This window comes from Apium graveolens, chromosome 6 (genome assembly GCF_009905375.1).
Source record: "Apium graveolens cultivar Ventura chromosome 6, ASM990537v1, whole genome shotgun sequence".
Classification (NCBI taxonomy): Eukaryota; Viridiplantae; Streptophyta; class Magnoliopsida; order Apiales; family Apiaceae; genus Apium; species Apium graveolens.
Genome location: NC_133652.1, coordinates 18,661,500 through 18,681,324, shown reverse-complemented (window position 1 = coordinate 18,681,324; position 19,825 = coordinate 18,661,500). Strand labels below are relative to the sequence as shown.

Below are 19,825 nucleotides of genomic sequence, written 5' to 3'. Positions count from 1 at the left end.
AAATGTACCAAAGTTAGTGCTTATTGTGTGCTGTTGGGCACACATTAGAAAAACCGTTTTAGAATAAATAAGAGAACTCCAAATTCCAAGATTTTTGTATTTACTGTCAGACATTGGAACTTAGTTAGCACGGTCCACTATAAATACCACAAGTTACATAGTTATCGAGTATAAAAACATTAATTTCTTAACAAATTTAACTATGTAACTTATAATTGCATAGTAATAAACCAAATATAGGTTTTTTAATTACCTCGAAACTTGTAATTGTAACTTAGTTACATGAAAGTTAAAGTTCCTGTGTAACCATGTAATTGATTATAAAGTTTTAAGTTTTGTTCTCAGAAAATATTACTCAATTTGCCTTAACTAATAGAAATAAATTTATTCTTTTATCTTTGACGACCATACTTAACTTTTTCACAACAATTATATAGAATATAATGGGTAGGTACACTCTAATTTTATATATATTTTGAAAAGAACTCATTTCTAGAAAAAATCATTTCATATTGACATGATTTCAAGGTTTAGTATAGTATGTATATGTTGAGCATAACATAATTTATACCTCAAATTCACTAATAAATTTGATTATAATATTTGTGAACAAATTTATGGCTCATTATATTTCCCGAGTGTTAGACCCTTAATCAATTGTAGAGGGGGTGAATACAATTAATATAATCAACTCGACAAAATTTCAACATAATCAACAGTTTTTATATTAATCTTATAAAAACTTATTACACAAGTACTCTCTCGAAAGTATGAACAAATATCCTTGAGAGCTGCTAGGTTATGCAAATGATATAGCAATGTCCCAATGCTTATATCATGAACCTAAACTATACTTTATATTGAGCACAACTACCAATGTATAAGGAATCCTATTCTATTAACAACAAGGAAACTTATACTATTGCTTCTGAGATAAAGTCCTTCATCGACTTGAAATTCCTGTTTCATTTTCCTCCTCAAAGATCAACTGATGTGACAAATATTGATTTCATTATCCGTTGACATCATCATCTGTTGAAATCATCCGTTGATATCCTATCATATGTTGATATTTCAACATCTGTTGATGTTGTCATCAACATCCGTTGACGTATAAGTTCTGAAATGAACTTCTGATAGTTTCTGTTTGATATCATCAATTGTTTCTAACAATCTCCCCCTACTTGTTCATTATGGAATTATGGACAAGTTCCAATTGATGATGTCAAAACTATCTAAATGCAAGAATCAAGTGTGCATATTCAATCTTGCTTCAGTGAATATCAGACTTTAACTCTTCATCCTGAACTGCTTCTTTAACTTAGGCAATGATAGAGATTAACTTCACTTCCTCAGCTCAAAATGCTTCCAGAAATCTTTCTTCTTTGACCAGCTTGAATGATTTATACTTCAAGTAAATTTTCTTCAGTATCAAGAGCTTGAACTACTGTATAGATTAAATCTATCATAGTTTAATTTTTTAAATTCCTCAGATACTGACTCCAACTTTGACTTTAGACTTTGAAATCCTTGACTTTTCTTCTATCTTCTCATTTCCTTTAAGCTTCATGTCAGCAGTTCCAATAGCTTGTGATCTTAGAGATCTTTCATCTTCTGCCTGACTGATTTCCCTTATAACTATACCTCTGATTGGTCTGTTTGAATGATCATCTTCATTAAGTACTTGAGACACAACAACAATATCAGCATTTGTTGTCTTTTAAAGTCTTCCTCCGTTTGCCTTAGCTGTTCAAGATCAACATTTTACAAAACCTTAAGTCCCACATTGGAAAGGAAAAGAGATTTCCTTAGCTTTATATAGCAACACATATATGTAGTGTTCACTTATGTTGCTCCATCACCTACGTGGGCGCGCAGGGGGTGCGAATTGTGGGCTTTCGAGAGGAAAACCGAGGCTTGCGAAACCTTCGAGTTTGCCCGCGTGTGCGACGTGTGAACACGAATGTAGGAGAAAATTGGCCCGAATAATGCCGGACTAATTTTGCTAATTTTTATTTTCCGCCGGGTCTGAGCTCAAATAAATTGGCTTACGTTTTTATTTTTGTGTCGGTCGAATTAATTAATTATGATAATAAATTGATCACTGACTTAATTACACCGACCTAATTAATTAACGTGTTTTAATTAATTATGGAAATTGTGTAGCGCACAAGTTTTTCCTCCCTATATAAACACCTCTGGGGCGTTAGGGTTAAACACACAAAAACACAGCCGTTCCTAAACACATACCCTCAAACCCATGATAGTTTCTTGTTCGCTTTCACGCTCGTTGAGAGTGTCAGCCTTCGACGTCGCCATTGCAATCCGTTTTATCCTGGGAGGCTTTTTGCTCGCACATTACGGTGAGGGCTAATAGGTTTTAAGGAGACAGTTTCGCACTGGGCTCGGGTTTTTATATCCTTCGCAATACGCTTCATGTCTCCGTTCTTTTTTCTATTATTTGATTATATGTTTTGCGCACACACACATGTACGTATATTTGTTTTTTACACAGATTGTTGATAACAGAACCTCCCGTAGCCTTCAAACTCCGCCAATGAATCTGATTGAGTGCTTCCGTAACTTCTTGCTTGTTACCCTTTGAAGAAATTCTCGCTTGTTTTCTTATGAAACAAATCTTTGTGAGCCCACACAAAGTCCTTTGAGTATCAGTTCTCCATTATCGCTCTTGCTCTTCCTAACTCCCCCATCATGAATCAGCTTCCTAGCTCCTCTGATCCTGTTGCTCCAGCTTGTCCATTCTAAAATTTCTTACCGTCAATAGAACCGAGAGAACCGTTGAGTGACATTTTTATTTCTAATGTGTTGAGTGTTGTCTTGTCAGTTATCTTTCTAACGTGAACTAGTTATTGATAATATTTGGTATAAGTTTTAAAATTTTATTTATTTATATATCAAAAAGTTAGATTTTAAGTAAAAGCTTGGATTAAATATAGGGCTATGGATTTATGATGCATTCTTGTAATTATGGTATTGCTAGCCTTTTCTGAAATTATTCAAGATGTGCATAAACTTGTATTATAAAAAATAAACTAGTCGAATAAGCAGCGCTTCGCGGCGGCCTTAGAATATATTCTCTAAATTCTTGAATATGATTTGAGTGATTAAAGCGATTGTGAAATAAATATCTATAATTGATAGATATTAAGGATGCAAAATAATTTAATTAATGCCCAACCCGTTCTGATGATCAGAATAATGAATTGTTGGATTTGAATTTGAAATTTGAAATTCCACATTTAAAACCGTTTTGTAGCACGTTTAAATATTTATAGATATATATTTTTGTATTATTTCATAGGTTAAAAGAATAGAATATAGTAAGTTGATTTTAGGAAAAAGAGGAGAAATTGTAGTAAATACGAATTTATGAGAATATTAGGATGGTAATTTGATTTAAATAGAAAGTAGAAGTTTTAGGATAATATAATGATAAGTTGATTTCAAAAATCTTAATGCAAGATTTTATAGAAATTTTAGGAGAATATTATGAACGATGATAATATATTTAGAAGAATATAAGGTAATTGTAATTTTTGATATCTATTAACTCAAAAAATTGAGAAAATTAGAAAAATAGAATGAAATAATTTGATAGGCGCCACCTAAACGCCTTCGTCTTCTCCTTTATATAAGTTTAAAACCGTTTTGTACCACCTTTAAATATTTATATATATATATATTTGTATTATTTCATAGGTTAAAAGAATAGAATATAGTAAGTTGATTTTAGGAAAAAGAGGAGAAATTGTAGTAAAAACGAAATTTATGAGAATATTAGGATGGTAAGTTGATTTAAATAGAAAGTAGAAGTTTTAGGATAATATAATGATAAGTTGATTTCAAAAATCTTAATGAAAGATTTTATAGAAATTTTAGGAGAATATTATGAACGATGATAATATATTTAGGTGAATATAAGGTAATTGTAATTTTTGATATCTATTAACTCAAAAAATTGAGAAAATTAGAAAAATAGAATGAGACGATTTGAGAAGCGCCACATAAACGCCTCCATCTTCTCCGTATTGATTACTCAGATAGTAGTTAGTGATGATCGTAAGAACAGATATGAAGATGTAAACAAAAATTCTCTACAAATTAAGTAGAAGGAAAATACTGGTAGTCCATCGAGCACATGAATAATTTAAAATCCTAAAGAAATTGTAAAAATATATTAAACTTTTACAAAATTATTGCATAGCACCGGTCTTAATTAGGTGCTCAATTACTTGGTATATCTAGGTTTACAAATAAAAATAATTATTCAAAAAAATTGCATCTTCTTTTTGTTAAATAAATTCGAATCTCTTGCAAACTCTCTTTCTGGAGACTCTTGTAGTCTTGTGCAGTGCATAGATCATCTTCTGTTACCCCAGAGACCTCCCTGCATGTTAATACTTGTGTTCTTCATTTGATTTGCAATCTACCAAAAATGTTTGAAGCAATAACTGTAGATGATCGAGCCTCTTAAAATGATTTTTATACTCCCTCCGATCCCGCTAGAATGTATACATTTGACTTTGGCACAAAGGTTAAGAAAAAGTATAATGTTGTGAGAAAAAAATAAGAAAATAAGTTAAATTGTATATAATGTATAAAATTGAATGAACATGCTAAAAATAAAAATATATAGATATGAATGAGACACGTGAGTCACATTTTTAGCCCATTTTCAGCACACATAACCAAGGTGCAGTGAGCTGCTGAATTGTCCCTGCTTACCGTATACTTTCTGCAATAACTAATAAAATTAGTAAGTGATACGGCCCCTACGGGGAGTCCCTCAGTCTACAGTCTACTTACCCTACCTCCTAGTTAATATGCAGTATTAATAATTATCTTGACATTTAACTAAGAAGTTTTCGTGTTTGTAAAAATTACAAATTATTAAAAACCAAAAATGAGGAAACAGAATATTTAGTATCAATTTAGTTATGTAAAATTGAACAGAAAAACCCTGGACGTTTATTCACTGGGGCATGTGTCATCAAGAAATACATTGCATTTTTGTGAACCTGTTGTCAGATAATCTTTAACAAACTGCTGTAACATTTTATAATGCAGGGCTACTCACCATGCAGATGCAAACACTTGCCTGTGCCCGGTGATTTTTGTCGGACAACGTAGTGTTGGTTTCCATGCAAAAGCCTTGTGAAACAAGCAATCCTTGCTTTGCTACCTCACATTCGTTATCTGCTCCCCCTTGATTAATATGACTGACTATACATGTACTTAAGTATATGTCCGCATATATAGCTCAAGGCCGAACAGACAACGAAACAAAGGTGAAATTCAAGAGGAGTGCTCACTTGACAAGCCATAGCATGGAAATCACTCACCCCCCCCTTCTTCACCTCCGCTGTGGCATCATCTATGCTCGCTACTACATTTTCATGTATGAATTCTGATATGGAACATATCATATGTAATAGTAGTACTACATGTATGGTTTGATGAACCATTGCATGTTCATGTATAAATACAATACAAGCGCAAGGAAGGAACCATAAATAATGGGAAGGTAAGTTGGTAGGTAGCAGTAGCATAGCAACATGAAAACGAAGCTACCTACCCTCTCCTTGGTTCCCTTTCGAGATAGTCTTGGAAATTTTCATGTAATAATTTACCTAAATGGGACCAAAATTCTTCTGTGAAGGGCTGGTGGCCTAAAGCTCTGCACGTGGGAATCACATGGTTGACTCACGGGTGAGAAGTTTTGGTCTACACTTTCTTTTAATAATAATTCTTAATGTCTAATTAGTACTCCCTCCGTCCCGTTAAATGTTTCCTAATTTGACTTTCGTTACTGTTCATGGTAAGCGATTGACTACTAATTTACGTCTAATCTATAATATCAAATATAGTCATGAGTTATCTGGTTGGATTCGTATTTATCAGTACTTTAATACAGTGAAATTTTTATATTTAATACTAATACGAATTTAAAGATATTAACAAAAAAAAATGTGTATTGACAAACGTGTCCAACACAAATAGGAAACGTTTTTAGGAAATGAGGGAGGAAGGAGTAGATAGTTACTTGCCAATGTGATTTGTTGCTGTATGGAATGATTTAATTTTAATTTTGATCTATTTACAGAGTCCGGCTAACAGAGCATGTGACAGTACACGGAGTAACATTGCAGTTGTACCCCCTAGAAAACATTCGTTCGGTTCACATCTTTGTGATTCATACAACCCAACAGAAAGATGCGAGTAAATCATAGTAGTATGTACTTTCTACTACATCTTGTTTACTACTCCATCTGTTTCTAAAAACCTTTTTCATTTGTGTTGAACACGTTTGTCAATGCATATTTTTTAATTTTAATATCTTTAATTTTGTAATAATATTAAATATAAAAATTTTACTGTATTAAAATATTCATAAATACGAATCCAACAAAATCACTCATGACTATATTTGCTTTTATAGATTAGATGTAAATTAGTAGTCAATCACTTACCGTGAACAGTGTAAAATGTCAAAATGAGAAACGTATTAAGGAACAGAGGGAGTACTAGTTATGAAATTCTCGTGTTTGATTTAATTTTTGTTTGATTTAACTTTAAAAAGGATACGACTCATATTAGAAAACTGTCAGTTTATCAGCAATTTAACCCATTTCCTCGAAAATAATTAATGTTGTACATTCCCTATTCCATATAAGAGCATCTCCAATACTATTAGGTAAACTTGTTAGCTAAAATATAATTAGCTAAAATTTTGTTGAACCCGTAGGGGTTTATACTCGAGTGATGTTAGCTATATTCATTAGCTATATCCAGAATATTATTTTATTTTTTAATTTTAATTATACAATTAAAATAAATTTAAGCTAATTATATTCAACACAATTGAAAATAAAACATTTATTTAGATAAAGATATTTAATGACAATATTTTTATTTTTTATATTTATGTAAATATTTTAAAGTAAATATTATAAAATTAAAAAATTATTATAATTATAAGTATAATAAAATTAATATATAGAAACATTACTTACAAATATATAGAAATTATAAGTGAAGCATAGTTTATTATAATATAATATTAGAATTTTTAAAATAAGTATTAAAATTACATATATTAAAAATAAAATAAGAGTTTTAAAACATGTGTTTTAAATAATATAAATATATGTATGTATCAATGAGTTTAGGTTTAAATTAGGTAGAGAGATGTTTAAATTAGACAAAGCTGACATGGATCTTTTACTTAAATACTACATAATCAACAAATATAGACTAGATAAAAGATATGTAAAAATATTGCTACAGCTGTCAGGGTTGGAGGGGTATTTTTAATATCTATATAATACTTGCCATTTTCAGCTAACAGGTCTCTAACTGGCTACAACCAAACAACATTCATTAATCAGCCATTGTTGTTGCAGACTTGCATTTCAATTATTATCATGTTATATGTTGGGCCGGGCAATTGGTGTTAATTCAAACTCATCTCTCTCCTGGCTATAAATGGAATAGCGTTGATATTTAAAAAGTTTTTTTTATATAAAGATACATATATAAAAAGTTGTTGAATGCTAGAATTTTCGAATTTATTCCTGAATGATAATAATGTGTTAATTACTAGCTATTGATTGTTCCTTTATAAATAAATTGGACAAGTGTATATCAAAAGAAGCCATAAATTAAAATATGTCAATTTAGGAATAATTTAAAATTTAATTTTTGAGACCATAGTATTGCTCTTAGTATATAAATATGTTTTTTTTTATTAATAAATCTATTGTTTTAAAATTATTTACCTGGTGATTAAATTGTTGCAAACTAGTTTGCCATCATAGCCCATTTGAATTTTGAACTAAGTCACTTTTTTTGCGATTCTACTTGCGAAAGTGTAAATCGTTAAATGTACATATATCATTTTAAAGTCGATCTAACTGTTAATCAAGATATTTAGTTTGATTAAATGCTCGAGTTAGGCGAATTTAATCTTGACACAATTCCATAGCACAATGATTGATACACTACAAAGCGTTGTTGATCGATTATGTTCAGGACGGATCCAAAAATTTAGTTTATGGAACATCAAACAAATTTTGAAAATATTTCTTTATATTTTTGAATTTTGAGGATCACTTTCATGTGCTTTTTAAAAATGAATAATGGAAAAATATAAAATTTAATTTTTTGGAGAAAACGTATTCCCCATGCCACACTTATCAGATGCATTATGTTTATTAGGTCTAAGCAGGACCGGACGCAAATACATAGTTGTAGAAAAGAAACATGTTCAAGATGCTCTGCTCTTAGAATGAATCAGATTGCTTTCAAACCGAACATTTTATTGGTACATTACAAACAGAAAGTTAGTTTGAATGTGAGAATGCATAACTACAATATCAAATTCATGACAGTGATGATAAAAAAAAAAAAACGGAAAGTTATTGTTTAAAGAGATTACAAAATATGAAAAAGAAAAAAAGCAAACTCAACTATGATATGAACATGGAAAAGAACAAAAAAGTTTTGTTCTTCAAGTACTGCACTACTTAGAACGCATTTAACATGGTTCACGAAGTCTACATTTTGGCCTCCGGAGCTTGGCTGATGCAGAACAAGACGACTTTGATTTACAAGATTTTTGCCTCTCTTCCAATACTCGAACCCTAATATCAGGAGAACAGAGGTATTCACTTTGTTAAAAAGACTAGGGATTAGAAAATTTAGAAGGTAGCAGCTGCGACAACAACGTAACTGATTGAATTAATTAGAAGTTGATTATGGACACATGACGAAATGAGTATGGCCATAAGACAGCGAGCCTTCGTGCGTAAGCTTAACCCTGTTATGGCACGGAGAAGGGTCCGAAGGAGGCACCGGACCTCTGGGAAGCTCGCTTTGAATTGAACTGAAGAATTCCATACTTTTCACTTTCATTGAATCTCCCTTTGTAGCCATTCCTCCTAACAGTATCATACCTATAATTAGCACAACCTTTACACTCCTCAGCACAAATGAACTTTGAAGAATCATGATTTAACACAATTGTAACAATACGGGGTGTTGTATACTTATATTGGTAGAAGGTAGTTGAAATGGACTGGCGCTTGCTTGTAGGAGGACTGTGGGAATTGTTTGAAAATGATGGGAGTTGAAGCTTGAGTTTGTTAGAGTGACAGTTTGTGCGCTTGCCCTTTTTTATAAGACTTTGAAAACTAAGCTCTCACTTAAATAATACGTCATTACTAGCTGAGCACGCCATCGCAGCCAATTTAGAAATAGGGATGAGTGGGAGTTGTGGGTTTGTTAAAATATGTCACAATGAATTGTTCACTTTGCAAGTATTTTGTCTCGGCTTATGCTTCCTCCGTCCCGTTATACATGTCTCTTTTACAAAAAAAATCGTGAGTTTGGACAATTTTTTGTACCCAAGATTTTTGTGTTTCCCTGAACCTGATTCTATAAAAATATTACTACCAACATTTTCAGTTTCTTAATTAAAAATTATGACATGTGTGTCGTCCTTGACCTGAGCGCCGGCTGCTAATGTGCGTAGACCAGGACTTATTACCAAATTACTAATGACGGATGAAGAAATTTGTGGTATTCAGAGATCGTTGACAGTTACAGAAACTTGCCCTTATTTTCCAGCTTTACACACTTCAAAGTACCTTGTAATCCCTGACCAAACCTTTAAAATTAAAATACTAAAGTAGTACTATCTCTCTTAACTCACAAAAGCTTATCTTTCACCTGTTTTTACAAATTTGCACTTTCCTGGAATTGCTAGTACGTAAATATTTAAATTTCTGAGCAGATAAAATAAATTAAAGATGAAATACTGTGTTATTTAAATTTTAAACAAGAATAAAATGTAAGATGTGTACCTAAACTTTACAAATTGTGTAAGTTGTGTACCTGTAATTTGAAAAATAGCAAAATGTGTACGTGGAGTTATCATAAAGCTGGAGTTACCATAAAGCATGCAAAATGTATACACCTGTTAAATTTTTTAATACCATTAGTGGAAACTTTCTTTTTGAATGCAAGATGTGTTCTCAGGATTCAAAATGGTGCCGATTTTGTAACTGAAGTTTGAGAATAGCAAAATATTTTCCCTTTTGTGTCCTATTATCGTGCAAAATTAAATATTCATATAAACTAAATTAAATAAACAAAAATAAGATATAATATTTTTAGATAAATATTAAATATATGTGTATATATGTATATATATAATATTTAAATTACATTTATATAGAACATTATAATATCAAGTATTATTTTAAAAATATCAAGTATAATTTAAAAAATAAATATGCACATATTTTTTAGTTTTTAAATTTATATAAATTATAAATTATATTTTTATCTATATTAAAAATTGGGTCGGTTCGGTTTTAATCGGTTTTTGACGCTTTCGGCCCGATTTTGATTTTAATTCAAATTTTGCTGACCCCTACGTATATTCATTACATATATTAATATTTTATTAACAATTTATATATGTAATAAGTCGTGTACTTGTAGCGAAAACACAAAATCGATATTAAATCTTGATTGTGTAGTTTCGTGTTCAATTTACCTTCGTATCGTGTATCCAAAATATAAATACAAACTCTAAATTTTCGTGTCTTTCCATACCGGGTAATTTATGTCATGTAATAAATTATTTTATATATAATATCTTATACTCCCTTCGTCCCATTGATTTCGAGACGTTTACTATTTACACGTATTTCGAGATTTTTATAAAATATAGTTTCGTAATGTATTTTTTTGAATAAAATTTTAAACATAAAACTTTTATACAGAAAAGAAATTTTAAAAAAATATAATGGAGTTATACTTTAAAGGAGCATTGAAAAGCGTGTAAAAAGTGATGTAGAGAATTGAATGGGACAGAGGGAGTATATAATAAGCACAAGAGGGATTTAATCTGAATTTTGATTGTCATCATACTTAACTATCAATGTAATAAAGTTTATTAGATCTTAAAATAAATAGATGAAATAAAATACATAATTCGAAACAGCTCTTTTCTCCTGAATAATTTTAGTTGTACTATTCCTTTATACCATCAGTGAATTAAATATCATTCAAGATAGAATGAAAATAAAATAAAACTAAACCCATTAAATTTATTTTTATTTTGTGTTTCAACTTCAAATTGATTCTTTTTCTAATATCATTTCAAATTAATAAATATTTTTAAAAGAGTGCATTTTGAAATTACGAAATTTTTATTTTTACTTCAAACTTAAGTTACATAATTTGCACCGTTTCGAATCTTTAAGTACACATCTTACATTATATAATTAGTCTTCATAAACCATGTTAAATGAAATTAACTGTTATATACAAAATACATGTCTTTTGTTAATTTTAGATACATATTTTGCTATTTTCAAAATAAAGTCATACAAATTACACAATTTAAAAACTTCATTTTGCTCTTTAAACAATGACGTATTAACAGAAGTATTTTAGTACTGTACTATTTTTAAAAGCTCAACTTTCTTATCCAATTTTAAGTAGTAGTGATACTTTTGCTGTTTGTCTTGTAATGAAAAAGATATGCTTTTCCAAAACCGGTAACAGGCGTCAGAGCTAGCTAGTAACGGGGCACATATGGAGTAATAAAGTCAAACGTGGTTTGCAAGGTTTATGTGAATTTCGTTCTACTTTGCTACTAGAAGCTTGCTTGATGGTGTCACTATACACACACTGCACAGGCTAGGGGTTGTCAAATGGGTAAAAAGGTAACTTGATCTAACGTCTACTATGATATAGGTGCTGCTGTAATATCATGTTGTACATATTGCCGTCGATTTAATCATGTTAGCTGCCTGCATCTCAGTGATCACCACTTTCCGATCACATTATAGTTTCTCTTGTACTATACTCTTATAGGGTCACCTTTTTTGTGCCAGACTCTCCGGTTTCTGCAATTTTTTTGCACAGATTGCACGGCTAATAATTGGGCACTATAATAATGTGTGCAATGAGCTTCACAAAAGCACCTATAATAATTATTAGCGGGGTGAGAATCGTAAATATTTGAACTATCGTACATAGGATTAGATATCGTAGTTGTCTGTTACTAGTAGTATAATAAAACGGGTTTTTTAATGTGTGCTCAAGAGTACTGAGCACACAGTAAACACTAACTCCATGAGTTTTTTGCATTTTGATTGGTTCTCTAATTATAAATATTGATGAACCCCTACATTTACAACGACTCCACCAATCAAAATACACCAAGTTATGAGAGTCGGTGGTTATTATGTGCACTTGGGCACATATTAGAAAGACCGATAATAAAAAGATAACATATTAGGAGCCATAACATGACTCATGCATAGTTCCGGGAATATTTTTAATAGTCTCTTGACTTGGCTGTTAACTTTAAATTTGAGGAAAAAGATAAAAAAAATTTGCTTCAAGAGATTTTTAGCACTCTTACGAGTCTCTTCTTTTTTTTTCTCATTTTTAAGAGTTTCAATCTCACTCTTAAATAAAATTATGGTATATATTTATGAAAACATTCTATTTCTTTGTCTGCTATCTTTTCACCTATATAAATTCAACTTATATATGATAATAAAAATTAATTAAGAGTAGAAATAAAAAAATATTGTTGAAGAAAAATACACAATAAGTCGGTAAGCATGAATATTATATATATTATATTAAAAGCATAGATGAGAAATTTATTGGAAATGCTCTGTAGGAGGGCTGATCTCTCGATATGAACTGTGTTTAAATTTATTATAGTCTCGTGATCGAAAAATTAATTCAAAATTTTGTTTACAGTACATATATCTAGATATTTCACGAGTTCAATTATACATTACTCCATCAACATTTGATTTTGACATCTCTATTATCACGGCTAGCTCATGAGATGTCAGTTTCACGCACGCATACATCTAGAACCAAGCAAGCTTGTTCAGATAGATATATACGAGCATGTTCTGAGTATATAAATACAAAAAAAAACTGTTAAATACTTTATGTGCTTAAATAGTAATGTTGTGTTTGTTAGAGGAAAAAATGAAAATGAGAGAAATCGATGAATTTGAATTTTGATCACTACAAATTTGCATTCACTCATTTTACTTTTCTAAACTCCATTATTTTCATCGATTTTACTAATTTCTTTTCGTTTTCTTCTGGGCAAACACAACATAAGAGGAGAAAAATAAATAATAGGGTGAAGAACAGTATAGTAACCTATTAAGGTGACTAATGCGTGGAACTAAATAAATATGGGGAGGCTACGTTTTTTAATCTGTGTTTGAGATTAAGTTGGTGTAGAAGATCGATCACACGAATTGAACTGCAGCTTGTAACATCTTGCCTGCATATATGCTAATGTGATCTAGACTGCATTGACAATATATATATATATATATATATATATATATATATATATATATATATATATTGTCAAGTCTAAGCAGATTTTATCTCAAATTTTAGTTGTTTCCGTAATATCATCTATGCTGCTACCCACCCATGCCTGCATGGTAGATAAGAAAAAGCACAGATGTTAGTATGCTACTGCAAATTATATATTTCTGTTTATTTATATTATCTTATAGGGTTAAGTTATGTTGAATATATTTTATTGAAGTCCTGGAGTTGAGCAAATAATGTATAACTTCAAATATCGTAAAATATATTAATTTTAAATGATATTCTACAAACTTACTATTTTATTGAAAATTCTGACGATCACATATATTTTACAAGTAAAACATTATATAATATATTATTTATAAAATATATTTAATTTGAAGAAAACAAATGTTCCCGTTGCAAAATAGTTGCACAACATACATATTATATGCTTGTAAATGTACAAGGTTTAACTATTTGTTAAATATGTTTTGTAAGATAACACATTTTCCAAGATATTTTATTTGTTAGATATTTTATTTGCGGAACATATATGGACCCGAATACTACACTAATAAAAGGTAAACACCGTATAACAGTTGATAATTGGGGGACTCGAGATTAAAAATATCAAATTAATATTATAAATAATAATCTATGCCAAAGAGGATCAAAATTAAAATATTAACATCAAATATTAAAATAATACTTATAAATAATAAATCAGATTAAAATGTATATTTAAATATAATTTGATGATTATATGGTGAATATCAAAATTTGATAATTTGATATTTAAATACAAAATGGGTGAAAAACCAAAATACCGACTATTTGGGGGGCAAATGCCCAAAATACAGTTTGGCGGGATGCTCTGCCCTTTTTACCCAATGCATACGCACGTGAGATATGTGAATACAGATTTTAAAAATTTAACAAAGAAAACGCATGTTCAACATGTGTATTTAGTTTTTGTTTTTTTATGAATACGCATGTTGAATATGCGTATTCTTTATAAAAAATAAAGTGAATACGCATGTGCAACATGCGTGTTCTTTGTTGAATTTTAGAAGGCTGAATATGTATTCCTTAAATGCGTATTTCGTGGGTATTTTGGGTGGTTCGCGTGCATCTGGGCATTTTGGACAGTTGAAGGTGAAAAATGGTATATTTTGAGTATTCTTTCAATACAAAATATAATATTATTCTGATTATTAATAAAAAATATAAATTTTTCTGAATATTAACTGACCAGTACCAGAACTTTTAGTTTAAGATTTAGGCCAGCTACATAAAAATATTTATCTGAGAATCGTGTAATAATTTTAATTTACAGCGAATGTAGAATGTCCGGCAGAGAAGTCAGAAACAATTTACTGTATAATTTAAATTTTCAATCAACATTTAACAAGCAAAATAATATAATGCGAGAAAATATGGATCAGCCAATGGGCCAGGCCGGCAGCAGTTTCTGGGCCACTATCATTCTATTCAGAACAGAAATTAAGTATAGTGCAAGTGACTTTCTCCTTGCCCATTAACCATTACCAAGCACTAGATGTACACTCCAATATTGCTGGATTTTAAAACTTATTTAATGACCAAAACCCAGCACTGTGCAGTGTGCAGCACATCCACACAACACATGAATCTTTTTATTCATTTTTTGAAGTTTAATAACAAACGGTACTTAATTTTTGCATGTAACATATTTATAGTCGACTGGGAAGCTTATTTCTGAATGTAACATATTTAGTTACATATTTTCTGATATCTTAATTTTATTTTTCTAATTTCTTACCAATTAAAATGTCCATGTCATGAGGCATCGCATCAATTAAGTAGAGTTCATTCATAATAATCATAACAAATTATATATGCAACTGATAATTAGTTGGAAGAAGTAAGATAAAGTTTGTCATCAGATTTGAAAGTGGAAATGAAGAACATAATTAGAAAGGGCGGTAAAAATTAAGTATAGTACAATTTTTATGACCTAAATCTATGAATAACTTGTATTTGTTGGTTTAATTTAAAACATGGTTTATTTATATCATGCAGGTGTCATCCTAGTTTGTAGGAATAAAAGACTATCTCGTACCGGTAATTTCAGTTGTTTAGGAAGATAGGTGTAGCTGCAAGTTTTTAGGAGATGAAGTAGTTATCTTAGCATGTATTCAGTTTCCTTATATTCTGCTTTTGCTTATTGTAATCAATATCTCTTGTTTTAATAACAAAAGACATTGCTCTATCTCTCTGTCATTCATATACAAACTGGTATATAAAACCAGTATGTGTGCGTGAGTTGTGTAATCTGTTTAGATATTAACACGTGGTATCAGAGCCTCAAAGGGTGTATGCCAAAGTATATGCCCAAGGGTGCAACATCCATAGAAACGATATCCAAAACAAAGACGATGGAGACAGTTAAGAGCAAAGAGAACTTAGTTGGACTGAATTACCCAATATTGACAAAGACCAACTACACTGCATGGTCCATGAAGATGAAGGTGTTCATGCAAGCTCATGGCGTGTGGGAGGCTGTTGAACCAGCAAACGAGAAAGACAAGATTGAGGAGAAGACTGACAAAACAGCACTGGCAGCAATTTACCAGGGTATCACAGAGGATATGTTGCTATCAATAGCCGACAAAGAAACATCCAAGGAAGCTTGGGAAGCAGTGAAGAAGATGTGTCTGGGAGTAGATCGGGTGAAGAGAGCTAGGGTCCAAACACTAAAGGCTGAGTTTGAGTCCTTAAATATGAAGGACACGGAATCGATTGACGATTTTAGTATGAAACTTAATGGATTGGTGACACATATTCGTACGTTGCGGGAGAATATAACAGGAGCATATATTGTAAAGAAGCTACTCAGGGCTGTACCACCAAAATTTCTGCAAATCACTTCTACCATTGAGCAGTTTGGAGATCTTGAGTCGATGACTGTTGAAGAAACAGTGGGGTCGCTTAAAGCACACGAAGAAAGACTCAAATGACAGACAGAAAGTAGTGGGGGACAACTGTTGTTAACTGAGGAGGAATGGAGAAAGAGAGAGAATAGTGACGGGCAATTATTATTTACAAAAGAAGAATGGATGAAAAGGTCAGGAAAGGGAGGAACTGAGATTCCTTCAGGTCAAAAAAGCCAGAGCAGCCGGTGGGGACGTGATCGAAGCAAAGTCAGATGCTTCAACTGCAGTCTTATGGGACACTATGCGGCCGAATGTCGTAAACCACGTCGTGATAAGGGGGAAAGAGATCGAGAACAAAATATTGAACCTAATCTACACATAACGCAAGACGAAGAACCGGCTCTGTTATTTACAGAATGCAAGCCAGAAGAAATAAAGAAACAGTTATTGCTGAATGAAAAGGAACTGACACTAAAGCTGAGGAAAGGTAGTGATGGAAGGGTCGAGTCGAATATATGGTATCTTGACAATGGGGCTAGCAATCACATGACTGGTTATCGAGGAAAATTCAAGAATTTGGACGAAGGAGTAACATGCCAGGTCAGATTTGGCGATGGATCTATTGTTGACATCAAAGGAAAAGGCACAGTTGGCTTTATTTGTAAAAATGGAGAGGAATTGATGTTTAATGAGGTATATTATATTCCTGATCTTTGCAATAATATTATATCTCTTGGACAACTTTCAGAAACAGGAAAGGAAATAGTAATGAAAGGCGAGTTCATGTGGACTTATGATGAACTAAAGAGATTGATTATGAAGGTGAAAAGGTCGGGAAACCGACTGTACAAAATAATTCTAGAAACCAGTGTTCTTTCATGCATGATGTCAAAGGTGGAGGAATCGACTTGGCTTTGGCACACCAGATTTGGTCATGTCAATTTCCAGGCCATGATGGTGATGTCCAAAGCTAATATGGTTTACAGACTACCAAAGTTTGGGAAGCCTAAAGAAGTATGTGTTGGGTGTTTGATGTCAATGCAAACACGGAAACCATTCCCTCAGTAATCTGTTTTTCACGCCAAACAAGCTTTGGAATTAATTCATGGTGATTTGTATGGGCCAATCTCACCTAGTACAGCAGGAGGTAACAAATATTTCTTCTTGTTGGTCGATGACTTTAGTCGAATGATGTGGACTTTATGCTTAAAAGTAAGGGTGAAGCGTTCGAAGCTTTCAAGAAATTTCGAGTCAATGTCGAGAAAGATTCAAAAATGAAAATCAAGGTACTGAGAACAGATCGAGGTGGCGAATTTATGTCAAAGGAATTTACAGCTTACTGTGATGAGGCTGGTATCACTCATCATTTCACAGCCCCTTATTCACCCCAACAAAATGGGGTCGTCGAGAGACGAAACATGACTGTCGTGGAAATGACTCGTAATCTTCTAAAGGAAAGGAAATTGCCATCTTACCTCTGGGGTGAGGCTGTGAGACATTCTACCTATCTACTACATCGACTGCCAACAAGGGCGGTGTCAGGAATTACCCCGTATGAGGCTTGGAAAGGAAAGAAGCCAGATGTGACACATATTCGTGTGTTTAGTTGTGTTGTATACATGAAGCTGCACAAAGTGCACACCACTAAACTCGACAATCGAAGTCAGAAAATGGTACATCTTGGAATTGAACCTGGAACTAAGGCTTATAGGCTGGTTGATCCATTGACTGGGAAAATCTCAGTAAGTCGAGATGTAATCTTCGAGGAGCATAAAGGTTGGGAATAGAATGAAATACAACGTCAAGAGGTGTCTGTTAACCATGATATATTCACTATTCCAGCCACTCATTCGGTCAGCGAGAATGAGGATGTCACAGAGAATGAGGATGTCACATTGGTGGAGCCTGCCACACCAACACATAACACCGGGGAACCTCTATACCGAACTCGACGCCTGAATCTGCTGAAGGAATGAGTAGTCATACTGATATGTATGATGAAAGTACAGAGCCTAGGAAGTTTAGAATGCTTAATGATGTTTATGCTGAGATATAACAAATGGTACTAGAGGACGAGTTGTTATTTGTTGGCATTAATGAACCAACAAATTTTAAACAAGCGATTATGGAACCATCATGGAAGCAGGCAATGGAGGTTGAAATCGAAGCTATAAGGAAGAATAATACTTGGCAGTTAACAGAACTACGATCTGGGCATAGAGCAGTGGGATTAAAATGGGTGTTTAAATTGAAGAGAGACAAGAATGGTGAAGTTATCAAGCATAAGGCGAGACTCGTGGCAAAGGGCTATGTACAAAAATAAGGCGTAGATTTTGATGAAGTGTTTGCCCCAGTTGCTTGGTTAGAAACAGTACGATTGTTGTTGGCTTTAGTGGCTAAAGATGGCTGGGAGGTGCACCATTTGGACGTAAAGTCGGCCTTTTTGAATGGGGAACTACAAGCGACAGTATTTGTTTCACAGCCGGAAGGTTTTATCGAAAAAGGAAAAGAGCAGTTGGCATATAGACTTATTAAGGCGCTGTATGGGTTGCTTCAGGCACCACGTGCGTGGTATGCGAGGTTGAACAAGTATCTCTTAAGCCTGGGTTTTAGTAAATGCCCATATGAGCATGCCGTTTATACAAAACAAGGAGGAGATGAAACATTGGTCGTTGGTGTTTATGTAGATGATCTGCTAATAACGGGAACTAGTGTCTCAGGTATCAAGAACTTTAAGAAGCAAATGGCAGATGAGTTCGAAATGAGTGACCTAGGCAAGCTATCATATTACTTGGGCATCGAGGTAAGTCAACTGGAGGGAAGAATTGAACTCAAATAGACAGCGTATGCAACGAAATTACTTGAGAAAGCTGGAATGTCTGACTGCAAACCAGTTAAGTATCCCGTGGAGACAAAGATTCAGATTGACAAGGATGAGAAGGGGAAGGCTGTGAATCCCACCCAATTCAAAAGCATAGTAGGTGGGCTGAGATATTTGGTGCATACATGTCCTGATATAGCATACGGTGTTGGTATAGTCAGTAGATACATGGAACGCCCTACTGCATTGCACCAAACGGCTGTGAAGCGAATCCTGAGGTATATAAAAGGGACGTTGGATCTTGGGTTAATCTATTCGAGAGGAGCGGGTAACTATACTCTATCTGGTTTTTCGGACAGCGACCTAGCTGGGAACGTGGAGGATCGTAGGAGTACAGGAGGGATGGCATTCTACTTAGATGAGATCCTCATAACCTGGGTATCACAGAAGCAATGATGCGTGGCTTTGTCTTCGTGTGAAGCAGATTTCATGGCGGCAACTGCTGCAGCTTATCAAGGTGTATGGCTAAGAAACTTATTGAGTCAAATAACCAGGCGCAAGCTTGGTCCTGTGATTATATATGTGGACAATAAATCTGCGATAAACTTGGCGAAAAACCCTGTTTTTCATGGAAGGAGTAAACACATAGATATCCGTTTTCACTTTATCCGCGAATATGTTGAATGAA

General features: G+C 32.7%; 1 protein-coding gene across 1 annotated transcript; it reads left to right on the top strand.

Moving 5' to 3' along the window:
* Positions 1-15,818: 15,818 nt before the first annotated feature.
* On the top strand, positions 15,819-16,400 carry LOC141664707 (uncharacterized). Its single transcript, XM_074470661.1, has one exon. It carries the CDS (start codon positions 15,819-15,821, stop codon positions 16,398-16,400), a length of 582 nt encoding a protein of 193 aa, XP_074326762.1.
* Positions 16,401-19,825: the final 3,425 nt, after the last annotated feature.